This window comes from Schistocerca americana, chromosome 2, assembly GCF_021461395.2.
Source record: "Schistocerca americana isolate TAMUIC-IGC-003095 chromosome 2, iqSchAmer2.1, whole genome shotgun sequence".
Lineage (NCBI taxonomy): Eukaryota > Metazoa > Arthropoda > Insecta > Orthoptera > Acrididae > Schistocerca > Schistocerca americana.
Genome location: NC_060120.1, coordinates 309,237,908 through 309,253,294, shown reverse-complemented (window position 1 = coordinate 309,253,294; position 15,387 = coordinate 309,237,908). Strand labels below are relative to the sequence as shown.

General features: G+C 37.5%; 1 protein-coding gene across 1 annotated transcript in view; it reads left to right on the top strand.

Annotated features, from left to right (window-relative positions):
• The window catches only part of LOC124594902 (low density lipoprotein receptor adapter protein 1-like), a 197,179-nt gene extending 183,849 nt beyond the window's left edge, over positions 1–13,330 (top strand). The window contains exons 7-8 of the mRNA XM_047133377.1: positions 2,434–2,483; positions 11,474–13,330. Coding sequence (XP_046989333.1) covers positions 2,434–2,483; positions 11,474–11,618 — 195 coding nt within the window. The 3' untranslated portion in view covers positions 11,619–13,330. The remainder of the gene's footprint in view (positions 1–2,433; positions 2,484–11,473) is intronic.
• The last annotated feature ends 2,057 nt before the right edge of the window (positions 13,331–15,387 follow it).

The window sequence follows — 15,387 nt, the reverse complement described above, 5'->3', positions numbered from 1 at the left end:
TAGTTCTAATGGAATGTTGTCTACTCTCGGGGCCTTGTTTCGACTCAGATCTTTCAGTGCTCTATTAAACTCTTCACGCAGTATCATATCTCCCATTTCATCTTCACCTACATCCTCTTCCATTTCCATAATATTGTTCTCAAGTACATCATCCTTGTATAGACCCTCTACATACTCCTTCCACCATTCTGCTTTCCCTTCTTTGCTTAGAACTGGATTTCCATCTGAGCTCTCGATATTCATACAAGTGGTTCTCTTTTCCCCAAAGGTCTCTTTAATTTTCCTGTAGGCAGTATCTATCTTACCCCTAGTGAGATAAGCCTCTACATCCTTACATTTGTCCTCTAGCCATCCCTGCTTAGCCATTTTGCACTTCCTGTTGATCTCATTTTTGAGACGTTTGTATTCCTTTTTGCCTGCTTCATTTACTGCATTTTTATATTTTCTCATTTCATCAATTAAATTCAATATTTCTTCTCTTACCCAAGGATTTCTACTAGCCCTTGTCTTTTTACCTACTTGATCCTCTGCTGCCTTCACCACTTCATCCCTCAGAGCTACCCATTCTTCTTGTACTGTATTTCTTTGCCCCATTCCTGTCAATTGTTCTTTTATGCTCTCCCTGAAACTCTGTACAACCTCTGGTTCTTTCAGTTTATCCAGGTCCCATCTCCTTAAATTCCCACCTTTTTGCAGTTTCTTCATTTTTAATCTACAGTTCATAACCAATAGATTGCGGTCAGAGTCCACACCTGCCCCTGGAAATATCTTACAATTTAAAACCTGGTCCCTAAGTCTCTGTCTTACCATTATATAATCTACCTGATACCTTCTAGTATCTCCACTATTCTTCCATGTATACAACCTTCTTCTATGATTCTTGAACCAGGTGTTAGCTATGATTAAGTTGTGCTCTGTGCAAAATTCTACCAGGTGGCTTCCTCTTTCATTTCTTACCCCCAATCCATATTCACCTACTATGTTTCCTTCTCTTCCTTTTCCTACTCTCGAATTCCAGTCACCCATGACTATTAAATTTTCGTCTCCCTTCACTACCTGAATAATTTCTTTTATCTCATCATACATTTCATCAATTTATTCATCATCTGCGGTTGGCTAGTTGGCATATAAACTTGTACTACTGTAGTAGGCATGGGCTTCGTGTCTATCTTGGCCACAATAATGCATTCACTATGCTGTTTGTAGTAGCTTACCCGCACTCCTATTTTTTTATTCATTATTAAATCTATTCCTGCATTACCCCTATTTGACTTTGTATTTATAACCCAGTATTCACCTGACCAAAAGTCTTGTTCCTCCTGCCACCGAACTTCACTAATTCCCACTATATCTAACTTTAACCTATCCATTTTCCGTTTTAAATTTTCTAACCTACCTGCCCGAATAAGGGATCTGACATTTCATGCTTCGGTCCGTAGAACACCAGTTTTCTTTCTCCTGATAACGACATCCTCCTGGGTAGTCCCCGCCCAGAGATCCGAATGGGGGACTATTTTACGTCCGGAATATTTTACCCAAGAGGATGCCATCATCACTTAACCATACAGTAAAGCTGCATGCCCTCAGGAAAAATTACAACTGTAGTTTCCCCTTGCTTTCAGCCATTTGCAGTACCAGTACAGCAAGGCTGTTTTGGTTAGTGTTACAGGGCCAGATCAGTCAATCATCCAGACTGTTGCCCCTGCAACTACTGAAAAGGCTGCTGCCCCTCTTCAGGAACCACATGTTTGTGCAAACAGCATACTGACCTGAATTCTAGAAGTATTTGTAAGATGACATATTCTGGCATTCGTAATTCTTGAGTTTGATCAATTAAATTTTCATTTCCCTGTGTTTCAAACATTATACTCCCCCATGCACTGCTACTGTAACTGATTAAGTCATTCAGTCAACTGCTTGCAAAATAATAGCAAGAGGCCACCTATTTGTACCTTAATCAATATTTTTCTCCATTTTTAATAACAAAACAGGCCATCACCTGAATTGCTTTATGGAATAATGGAGTCTTCACCACCTGCAATGTGCCATGTGCTCATTTCACAGGAGTTTATTCATTTCCAGAATGCACTAAGATAGCATGTAGTCATCATGATCCTTCTCATTTTCATGATATTTATACCTAGCTTACAGAACATCACAATTTCCTCTTTTTTTATTAAGCCAACAATTTGGCCATTCTGTGAATACAAAGTTGAATGAATTATTTTTCTGTACATTGCATTTCAGTTCTTGTGACATCATATTTCATACATGGGATCTACTTATGCTCATTTCCACAGCAAATGTGTGATTACAGTGTTGAGGCTGGTCAGTGGCTATTTCAGTTTTGGGTAGACATATGTATTTTGTAATATTTTCATTCACCTCATTTTATTCTTTTGAAACCAAAACTATTTTCTCATTCTATTCCAGGTCAGTTTTGAAGAAGACAGCACTGAAAACATCAACACCAACTTTGCAAGGTAATTGTTTTTCATATGCACAGAATTATGAGTTAGAGTAAGTACCAAACAGTCTTATAAAAATGAAATAACTTTTCTTTAGTCATATCAGCACTAATGACAAAATAATATTCTGTTAAAAATATTGTTGCAAATTAATCATTAATCATTAATGCTACCTGCTGTTCATGGGTTGAGCTTGAAAATGCATATGTTTAGATTGTTTTGTACCCAAGCTTTATGATCTTATATGAGGGTTGCCCCAGAAAGTAATGCACCACATTTTTTTCTCAGCCAAAAACAATTCTACAAATGTGAACCATTACCTATGTATTATTTGAAGTCTGCTGAGTGAGCATGCCAAGTTTCCATCTCTTCCGACAGATAGTGTAGTTGCACAACAGTTTCAAACTGGTGTCTGTAGGTGATGTACGTTACAAGCAACATGTTGCCATTGAATTTCTCACTGCAGAGAAAGAAACTGTGGGGAATGTTCACAAACGCTTGTACAAAGTCTATGGAGCATCTGCTGTTGACAGAAGTACAGTTAGTCACTGTGCACGGAGGTTGAGGTCATCAGTAGGCAGTTTGGCGGAGCTCTGTGATTTGCAGCGGTCTGGGAGACCATCCACGGTTGTCACAGCTGTCATGTGGCAGTGAGGTGATGTTGTCATTTGTGAGGACAGATTAAAGGATGCCATTTGTGTAAGACATTTTGAGGATGATGAGGAGGTGATTCGCACAGTGAAGCACTGGCTCTGCCACCAGGACAGGGATTGGTATGCCCTTGTTTTACAGTGGAGGAAGGCCATAAATGGGATGGAGATACATGGAAAAAAACGGTGTGTAGATAAAACACCATTCTTTCATGTGTGTAATTCTCATTATGTTCAATAAAGAGTTGTTGAAGAAAAATATGCTGTGCATTTCATTCTGGGCAGTCCTCGTAACAAGTTATAGCAGCTTGTGGTGTACAAGTTTTATTTCTTGAATATAAGGGCACTTCAATACAAAACAGAAAAAAAAATTAATACTGGTGATACAAAAAAGGGTATACATTGGAATAAAAGCAGTGTGTTAGCCAGAAGTGGCAGTTTTTTTTTCTTTAAAGTTGTCAGAGACTCTAAAATATTATTTGCATTTGCACTGACATTCAGAGATAATCAGCACAACAAATTACAATACAAAATCAAAGAGAACTGTGTTCATGTCGTTGGCAGTAGTGTTATTCCACTAGGAAATGTTCTGTTAACGTGAAATTAAGGTCATGTTATCATGTCATAACCACATTCAAGTCCAAATTACAAAGCATGCTCATTAATGAAGTACAACATCTAGCACTGTTAATGGAGTACAATATACAGCACCGAAAGAAGGTTTATTACTGATATCAACATACAGATAACACAGAACTGAACTCCTGGACAGATAGTATTGCTATTTATACAAACATCAAATACCTCAGAACACACAGTCATTACAAACATAAGAAATTTCAAGAACCTTCCAGACACAATAAATACTAAATGAAAAATGTTTACTGGTTGTGGGGTTTGTGACCCACAGCATGCCAGCCATAAAGACTAACCGCAACTTCACGAGATGCACAACACAGCTTGAGGCATTGCTCCCTCTCCTGGAGAATCAGTGACCCATTGTTCAGAGGTTCTATTGGAGCACCCTGGATATGGGTCTTGTCCTGGGTCCCCTTATAGCAGCACTGGAGGATCCTTATGTTCTTGTTGCATTATCACATCCTCTTTACTGTGACGAGCATTGAAGGTAGTCTCTCCAGTTGAAGCTTCATGATGATCAATCAGGTTTCCTGTTTCCTTGAATAAGAAACCCCCCTTGTCAATCTGCACTCAGGACTGTAGCAGAGCTTCATTCAAAGGACGTGGATGATGTCTCTGTGTGTTTGTCTTGTTGGTGAAGGGTCACAATCTTCCACTTTGTATGTGACACTCAACAAGCAACAAGGGATACAATACAGCCTAAAGTAATGCTTTATTAACTTTTCTGATCGACCAACTTCCTGCACAGTCATAAAAATCCACACAAAGTCTCTCAGCCCCCTCCGGGTGCCCAGGGTACATATGAAAACAAGCTGTTTTGCTTCTTCAGTGATGAGGTATTTCATGTAGTCATCCTGAGTATCAGTGTAAGCCTTGAGACTGTGTAGCATAAAAAATGGTGTGAAGCCTATAGAACCTTGTTTTGCTGTGTTATATGCAAATGTCGTGATGGACAGTATTGTATCCCAATCTCTCTGTTTAACATCAATGTACAATAAAAGCATATCTGCCAGTGTCTTATTAAAGTGTTCTATCAGGCCATTTATCTTTGGGTGGTAGCAGTTGTCACACTGTAGGTGATAACACAATCAATCACATCTGGTACTAGTCTCGACTGGAAAACTTTTTCCATGGTCAGAGATCATTGCAAAGCGTGGTCTGAGCTTCAAAATTATGCCTTATACAGTATAAGGAATCTTGAAACTTTGGTGACAGTGTAGCAGGTGAGGTAATCAGGGCTGCCATTATCCATTGATCATCATTTATCAAATTTTGGGACCCAAGAGTTTGATTACAATATGGTGGAATGGCACTGCTGCAGGTGGCGTTGGAAATACAATAGATGCCCTGGATGTAACTGCAGCATGTACTCCCATCACTGGCATTCTGTACACTGGCTCACAAAGTGTTTAGTGGATCAGTAGAGACCTGGCCTGTTACGCCTGCATCTGACTGTGCCTAGAGCCTTCATGAATCATCAGCACACAAACTACAATACAAAATCAAAGAGAACTGTGTTAATGTCATTGGCAGTAGTGTTATTCCACTAGGAAATGTTCTGTTAATGTGAAATTAAGTTCATGTTAACATGTCATAGGCACATTCAAGTCCAAATTAGAAAGCATGCTCATTAATGAAGTACAACATCTAGCACTGTTAATGGAGTACAATATACAGCACTGAAAGTGTCATAGAATTGCTTTAAGATGGTTGCATGTCATCCCAGCTCATTTACAGCCAACTATTTCAGCGTCATTGGACCACAGCTTCTCTTATACAATATTCCATTTATTACTTGGGATTCTCCTTTGGTCAGTTCCTCCTTCTTCATGGTCTCTATAGTTTTCCGCAATCCCAGATATTTTCTCTGTTCAAGAGAAATATCATTAAATGCATGATTACTGAGATTTTGTCTATACTGCTGTGTTTCACCAAACAATCCCTTGAAAGGCAGTTGGCGTCATTGTGTCTGTGTTGGTTTTAGTATATCTCTATAGTGTCTTACTCCTAAAGCCTCTGTGACCCTCTCACCACCAGATTTATAGATTCTTCAAGCTAGTCAGCCAGCATAGAGAGTGGTGGTCTGTACAGTGATGAATGATTCACCAAATAAATATGGCCAGAAATTGTTGATGTCCCAGGCAACTACAAGGCATTCCTTCACAGTTGGACAGTTCATATCAGACTTGGAGAGTATTCTGGAAACATAAGCTATTGGTGGTAATTGACGAGGGACGCCTGAAGTGGGTAATACATGTGGAGATGAAAGCACACGCAACTGAATCGGCCGTGATGTCTGAAAGACATCTGGTTACCTGATTGATGACTGAAAGAACATACACCCCTCAGATGGTGGAAGTAGGCCCACTATGTTGATGTGCACATGTCGAAGGCATCCCTTCAGCATGTCAAATTCGCCCAGTGGTGATTCTGCCTGACATTTGACCTTGCTTCAAGGACAAAGGGACAGAGGTTGACCAGAGACGTCTCAGTATAAGGAGTGGTGAGCTGGAAGGCAGTGGGACACCAAGGTCACACCGAGTTAGGGTCCTGTCACAGATTTTGAAGTTTGACGTCGTCTGTCTGTCACCATGCCAGATCATCCAAGTCCAAAGGAGAAGTGATGGAATTCACTCTGGAAAGGTAATCTGTAATCATGTTTCCCATCCTCTGGATGTACCAAATGTCAGTGGTATATTGGCTAATCAGGTCCATATGGCAGAATCTCACTGGAGGAAGATCCTGAGCTGGGTTGCGAACAGCACCAGCAAATAGCTTATTGTCTATAAAAATTGTAAATGTGCAGCCTTCGATGTCATTGTGGAAGTATCTCATTGTGAGTAGCTCACAGTCAGCTGCTGACCACTTGCACTGGGAAGCCCTGAGTTTCCTCGAGAAGAACCAGAATGACTTGGTTGTATTGCCAGCTGAAAAACAATGCTGACCGAAGTGTTACTCACATCAGTTGTGACAGAGATGTGTGCACCTGAAACTGTGTGCATGAGCATGACGACATTTGAAAGTACAATCTTGAAGGCATTGAACACCTGAATCACTTCATCTGGCCACTGCACTTTTCATTTCCCAAAGGTATTTTTCCCGGCCAAAGCATTTGCAAATGGGGCCTGGATGGAGGCAGCATGGGAAAAAGGTCTGCAGCAGAAATTTACCATACTCAGAAAATGGTGCAGATTGTGGTATGCCACGGGTAGGGAGAGATCATGGATGAAACTGACCTGATCATACACTGGATGGATGCAGTCAGCGGTGATGGTGTGACCGAGAAAGGTTACACTCGCATGGCCCAATTGCAGTTTGTTGTGGTTAATTTCTATGCTGTTGTCACTCAGGACAGCCTGAACCTAGGCTAGGGGGTGCTCATGTTCCTCAACAGAGGTCAGAAGATCAGGATATTGTCAAGGTAGGCATACCAAAATGAGAGATTGAACAAGATAGAGACAAAGACTTTTACCATGTCTGGACCTTGTTTTTTAAGGCATAAAGCAGAACTCAAATAGGCCAAGTGGTCTAATGATTGCCACTTTAGCAATGTCATCTTTGAACATAGGGTTCTGAAGATATGCCTTCTGGCAGTCAAGAACACCAAACATTGGCACAAATCAGCAGCTGGGCGAAGTCCCGAAGTCCTGGATGTGGGGTGTGGGATAGTTGTCAATAATGGTGCAAGCGTTAAGTTTCCAATAGTCACCACCCTACCAGACTGACTTGTCTTTCTTAAGCACAAGGTGAATGGGTAACAACCATTTACTGTCTGAGGGGTTTACAATACCCATGTTTAAAAGGTCATTAAAAGCCACTTTCACATGGTGTAGTTTCTTTGGTGGGAGGCAGGACGCTTTGTAGCACATGGGAGGGCCTTCTGTCATGATCACTGTATGGCAGGTGCCATTAATGATCGTACCTAATTGTACATCTTGCACACATGAAGAAGGAATACAGTTGTCACTGCATGGGACAGTGGACAATACACTGGGAAACACAATGTCACTAACCTTAGTGTGTGGATGCTGAGGCCCACAGCGGTGTGTCGGCTGTGCCGGGTGTGTTAATAACATGCATCAGGAGTGAGCTGTGAGGTGATACAGTGCACAAAGAGTGTGCAACAGTTTCTCCAATACAGCATCAATCAGCTATTGCAAGTGAGTAGGGTGTCACTTGAGGAGCACTCGGCCGTAAGCTTAACCAGTGAGCAAGGGAGGTAAGTAGTCAGTGTAGAACATTCAGAGACGATGAGCAGATTTGTATCTGAAACACACCACAAGCAAGCATGCCCATATACGGACACAGTACAAAGAAAACAGTAGTCAATTATCTTCACTCTGATAGTCTCTGTAAGATGCAAGACAAACATAGACAAACTGAAGTCAACTGTTCTGACAAGACTCTCTCTTCTTTGTTAAGGTTTACAATGTTGTTACAATTTCATATTCCAAATGATTTTGCTACAAGATTCATGTCAAAATTGACTTGATGTTTTAAACTGATATTATTACAGTGATGATTTTTTTTATCAACATTTTCTTTTATTATTAAGTTACAAGAATTATTATTGCACATACTATATTTTTTCTTGTTCACTTTGGGTTCTGACATTCACCCACATGAATTAGAATAATAGTTAGTACTAACAGTCTTCTAATAATTGTAACTTTTCCAGAATTAATGTGTTTTACAAAAATTATATGAATGATGTAATGCTAACAATTCAGTGTTTCATTTATCCCTATTACTGATTCATCTGGGCAGGACTTGATTTATAGAGAAAAACTATGGAAAAGTGAACATAAATAGCTCTAATGTAATACTGTGAAGCAATAAAATAATTGTAAGATTAACTATGAAAAATGAAATATGCTAGTGTATCATGACATGTATTGAAGGTGTGTATCATACTGTTCATTTGGTGAATGTCAGTCTGTTATGTTGCAACAACAAGGATCCCAACACAGTTGCCTGGGATACACCTGAAGTCCTTCTAGATTTGCCAATGAATCTCCATCGTAGATAACATGCTGTGTCCTCCCTCTCTAGAAATCCTCAGTCTAGTCATAAATTTCACTTGACGCCCCATACAACATATCTCACATAATAAACATAAGTGCGGTTCTGACTCAAATGCTTTTTGGGTGTTGAGAAATACTGTGTCTACATATTGCCTTGATCAGTGATTGTCAGTATGATGTGTGAGAAATGCGCAAGTTAAGTTTTTCGTGACTGATATTTTCTAAATCCATGCTGGTTGGTATGGAGTGATTCATTCTGTGTGAGATAAATCATTATATTTAAACTCATATTATGTTCTAAGAACTTACAATAGATGGGTGTCCTTAAGGTTATTAGATGATAATTTTGTTGTTCTTTTGTAGATGGGTATAGTCTGTTCTTTCTTCCAGCTAGTATGTAAAGTTCTTTGTTTGGGGGATCTACAGTATACAGGGCATGTTCAGGAAGTAAGTGCACTGTTGCCATAGCATTCTGTGGGTTTTTGTTTTTTGAGGGTTGGCAACATTGAGTGGTAGCAGAAGTGGCCCTACCAGAGTGAGTATTGCAGGAACACGGCATTACATAAACTCATGCTGTAGTGTCCAGTTGCATGAAAGATGTCAGTAAGAAATCTCTGAAGGCATACATGAGTGGAATTAAATTTTCAATTGATATGCTTGTGCAGAAAGAGTCTCTAAAGTGGGGGAAGGAGCTAGCAGGAGAGTACGTTGAGGAGGGCATAAATAAGCTTATGCCACAGCTCTGCACATGCTTTGAATGGGATGGCGATTATATGGAAAAATAGTCAACACGTGTATCAACAGTACCCTGTAATTTTCTCTCAAATACACTTTTTCTAAAAAAAATACAAAAATCTTGTACATTTACTCTCTGAACATGCCTTGTACTATGATTAAAATGGGGGCTAGCTCAGTTGCAAATTAGGTATAGAATCTGATAGGGATTCTGTTATAACCTGAAGCCATGTACAATTTTAATGATTTCAGCTTTTTCTTAATGCCACTGACGCTAATACTTATTTAACTCATCTTTTCAGTGGTATGAGGATTAAATTGGGGTAATTCTCCTGGGTTTCCCTTTGTAAATGAACATTTGAAAATGACAGTAAGCACTTTTGCTTCCCTCAATTACAGTTTCTTTGTCATCCATAAATGTCTGGAGATGGCCTTTGGTACTTCTAACAATCCTTACATATGAACAAACTTTCTTTGGGTTTTCTGTGAGGTCTTCCAATAACATTCTAATAAGGTAGTTGAAAGCTGCAGGCATTGTTCTCTTGACTGGTAAATATGTGTCATTCAGCATCTCCTTACCTACAGCCTTCTGCTTTGTTTTACACCTGTTGTGCATTCTCATAATTTAATAGTGTGAAGAATTTTTCATACTTCTTTGCTCTCTCTTTTATTTTTTCTCTCTTCATCCTTCCTTCTCCTCCTTGTACTACACTATACACCCAACATCTTGTAGTGCAGACACTGTAACATGACAGTCAGCCATGAACATTAACAAATGAGAACTGAGAGCACTCAAGGTGAGACAAGTAATGCTTGGGAACACAACCCACCTCCCTCTTGCAAAGCTGGCAGCCTACACCTGTATTCAATGCTTTTGCAAAAGCAGAACTGACACATGGTCACAGGGATTGCCAATCCCTTCTGGTGCTGTGAAAATCGTACTCAAGCCTTGTGATGGACCAGGATTAGTCTCTTACTCAAATAAAACTGAGAAAAGCAAATAACAAGCAACAAACAACATATAGCAAAACAGAGTACTTAAAAATTTGGTAACAACTACCTCATAACTGCTTGCTAAATTTGGCTGTATCATAAATGAGGAGCTCAGGCCTGACCTCTACCAGAATCTTTTGCATCCATAGTTCAACACCTTCCACCTAGATCTCATGTTAAAATGTCTGCGTAACAACTTGGAATGTTAATAGCATGTTTTAAGAGTTTAACTGAAAGTATTTCGTATGTCATTTAGTATACACTTGGTTCCAAGATTATTTACTAGAAACTTCTCTGTGCTCCTGCTACATTCTGGTTGATACAAAATTACTTTGAAACTCATTCAAACAAGGATTGGAGCTTAGAATAATGTTTCTGCCCTTGATTTTCCATTTTCTGGGACTTTATTGTGTCTCATTCGAGGCAGCCCAACTAGAGTAAAAATCTCAATGCAAGATATCTGACTTGTAACATGGAATCTGAAGCAATCACTTATGCCTACTCCATGGAAGGAAGTTTAACAGAAGGCTAAGAATTGTTAATCATGCACCTTTTTAGTAGGCCAGCAGGTCCACACCAGTCGACCTGATAAATTATTTACGCACACTTCCTTCAGCTTTAATTGTTTGAGAGCATCTTTATTTTTTCCTGAGATTTGGAGTGGAATTTATTTCTTCCTACCTTAAACATTCATTTAAACTATCATGTATAATTGCTATTTTGAATTATCTACTTTGCAACTCATTTCATTCCTTTTTATGAATTTACAGTTTTGTGCAAATAGTTTTCATATCGTTGTGTTTCCCTTTAAAGTATGTAGGCATTTTTGCTGTATTATTTCTTATTAGTGCAAGCAATGCAATTTCTCATTCCAATCTTATATTGGAAGTGATGTGATTAATTTATTAATTGACAAAACAAATAAATCATTCCAAAATTTACGTTTCTTTAAATTTTTTTACAGGTTTCCCAAGTCAAATTCAGAAAACACCATGAACTCATCAAATTCACCAAAGCACCATATGCAGTTTTTGCAGAACAACAGCCACAACAGCAGCAGTAACAACTGCTGGGGAGAGACGCATTCAGTCAACCTTCTTTGCTCTTAGCAACATAATTTTACCCCACAATAAAAGGTGTACCAGTGATGTAGACACTCAAATCTCAGAAGTAAAAAAACTCTTCTGTGAAGTTTTCTAACCAAGAGACTGCTGTTTCTCTCAAGAAATCTCAGATTATTGTAGTGATTTTTACAGCTTTTGAATCAAAGTGCAATGATACCATGACAGTTATACAATTGTAGATCTGTCATTGTAATGTAGAAGAAGGCAGAGTAGTTCCTGCTTGCTTAAAAGTGAAGCATATCAAGAACTGTTTTACAAGTTGGTGTTTCAGCTGTCCATGAGAAAGACAATTTGATGTGAAATGAAGTTAAATGTAATACCATATTTTGTCTGTTCAGGTGAATTTCTGGACACGTTAATATACTGACGTTTTTGTGCAAACCGTGTGCCATGCACACAGAGACTGGTAGATAATTTATATTGCTTTATTACACTGAAATTAATTTTGTACTGGATTTACCAATGAACACCACAAGCAGGTAATCATCAGAAAAGTAGCATCCTTTCAGATAAGTAGAAAGTTTCTTTTTAGAATACTTTCAGGAAGAGAACGCATATTACTGCTATGCTATCAAGCTCTCTTGTTTCCCACCATAGTTACCATGTTACATGTGTAAGGAACTGCGAGATACTGTTGAAGCTATTGTGAAGTTGCGTATGTGAACTGAGAATTCTTTGTCCTATGCTCTCTACTGCTTTCACTACTGCTGTTACTTCAAAATACTCCAAATAGCAATTTTCTCATACTAAGATTTTATAATCCTTAAAAATTATTTTATTTTAGTATATTGTGTAATATAGCAACTGGTAGAATGAAATAAAATTGAACTGTTTGTACTTGGAACAATATAAATTGTCATGACAGTCAATACATAAGTGAGAAGATACCTGTCAAATAATAGAATATTACCTCATAAACCGATACATTCAAAACCTATATCTTATCTTTCTTAACCTTTTCAACACACAGTTATCTAGTTTTTTTTACATGTGAAATTCCTGAATTTATTACTATACATTGATGTATGAATGAGGTAATAATTAATTACAGTTATATACTTGTTAATTTTATGTAATAGCAGTTTCATTATTCATAATTACATGAATTTTGTTATTATTTCCAATTTTACTCAGGCATCTGAAAAGTGCAAAAGGTTATAATGTTTAATACTATTTATGGCATTCATTTTATGTCATAGTAATATATTATTCATGTGTCCAGGACGTGTCACAACAATGATGAATACAGTTGGAAGCTCTCGAGTAAATAGAAAGCACTATTTGTGATATAATAATGTAATTATGAAACACCAATTGCTCTGCCTTTCACAAAAGAGACAGTACACTATATTTTTTGTAGGCTTTGTTGTAATGTGTTTCATATTTTAAAATTATTTGTGCAGCATCATGTAGCTCACATACAAATTTCTTAAACTTATATGCATGGCTCTTTAAATGGGCATATTTCATACTCATCATCTGAAAGATGATTCTGTATTGTTTACATGGTATTTTTAGTAAAAACTTATGAAGTACATGTCTAAAGAGTAGCTGTGACAAAAAAAGTTTTGAAACAAGATGTACTTGTTTGTACTACTTCTACTTTCACTTACTGTAAATAAAAATAGAAAATTTTTATTATGTATACAATATATCTTATACACAAATAAATAATTTATTCATTATATGCACATTAATTGTTTATATTGTTGAAGTTAATTAGTTAGCTAGCTGGATACTTGCATCATAGACAAAATTCACATTAAATGTTATAATGTGGAATGTGTCCACAGAACAAACATAAAACACTTTTTGTAATTAAGAGTCATAGAAATATATAAAAACATTATTTAGGCCTATGAGGCTACATGCAGGCCATTTAGAGGTTTCGTTTTAAGATACTAATTATCTCTACTCGAGACTTCTTCTGTGGTATAAAATTGCAAAACACTTTTGCTATCCGTCAGACATTTTATTTCCATGGGTAGGTTGCCAAAGAGTTTTATAACTCCATTTCACCCCTTTCTGTGCCAGAGTTAGAATCATTAAAGAGTAATGCTGATCTTTTTCCTTCTAGTGTTGTACTTATGTATAACTCTGTTGCTCTCAAACTTAGACCGATTGCTGACAGCAAATTTCATAATTGAATAAATGTACTGTGAGGTTGTGGTTAATAGTCCCTGCTGCTTAAAGAGATACCTGCAACATGTATGTGTGTGAACACCACAGATAATTCCAATTTCTTTCATTTGTGCATTGAATACTTTTTGCCTAAGGCAGGAGTTACCTCAGAATATTGTTTCATGAGATATCAACAAAAGGAAATATGCATAATATGTTAACTTACTGAGCCCTATACCCTGAAATTGGCAGTTATTCTCACTATATATCCCTGAAATTGGCAATTATTCTTATGATAAAAATAGCAGATCCTAAACATTTCAGCAGGTCTACTACATGGTTTTTCCAGTGTAAGCTTTCATCAGTATGCACACATTGATTTTTACAAACTTTTACCCTGTTTATTATTTTTTGTTGGTCTACTAGGTTAATAGGAGGTAGGATGTTTTTGACATACAAAACTGGATGAACTGTGTTTTTTCAAAGTTTAAAACAAGGGCATTTATGGAAAATTACTTAGCACTTTCATGAAAACATTACTTACTATTTTCTCTGTTGATGCTTCTTTGCTTACCTTTACAACAATGCTCAAATCATTTACGAACAGGGCTAATTTTGCCTTCTGATTCAAATCATATGGTGGAATCTTAACATAAAGCAAGAACAGTAGTGGGCAAATGACTGAACCCTGAGGGATTCCTATTGCAATTTTTCCACATACAGGTGATGTGATGTTCCTTTTTGTATTACTCAGACAGCCTAGGGTAGCTTTCTGCATTGTTTTTCTTAAATAAGAACTAAGCCAGGCATTTACTGAACTATATATCCCACAAAAAATGAGCTGACCTAATAGAATATTGTGACTGACACAATCAAATACCTTCAGTAAGTCACAGAAGATTCTGAATGGCAATATATTATCAATTAAAGATTTTATTATGTGCTCATTAAATGTATAAATGAATGACTCAGTGGAATGGCCCTTTTGAAAGACAAAGTGTGATTGGCTAAGTGTCCCATTGCTACAAAGGTGAGTAATGTCATCTTCTCAAAAAGCTTAGAAATTCCTCTAAAGAGTGATGTCGGGCAGTACTTATTGATATCTATGGTGTCACCCTTTTTGCAGACAGACCTAACAATATCTGGGAAAATATCCAGTGTTAATGATGTGTCACATTAGTGACTAAGAACTTTACATAAAACAAGGTTGCAAGTTTTTAATGTCTTATCAGAGATCTTACCCAGCCCGTATAAACATTTATTATTTAGTCATGATGATAATCCTTATATCAGATGGCGATACGAGATTAGTCTTGAATTTACTAAATGGCACCTGTATTGCTTCTTATGTGTATTTTTTTACTTTCTCATCTTAACTACTCACATCAGTTATCTCATCTTTTCTTTTTGAAAAAAGTAATTATTAAAAATATCTGCTACACCATGAACTGTCTTTACAATGCTCCCATTCTCTTTAACGGAAATAATGTCATCTTCTATGGCTTTCTTCTCTGCCTCTCTCATGTAACATTAATACATATAGATTTTGGGGTCATTACTTGTTCTGGCTATTTTATACATGGTTTTTCCCACTGTGAACAAAATTTTGATACCTGCAGTTCTTCTGGGTTTC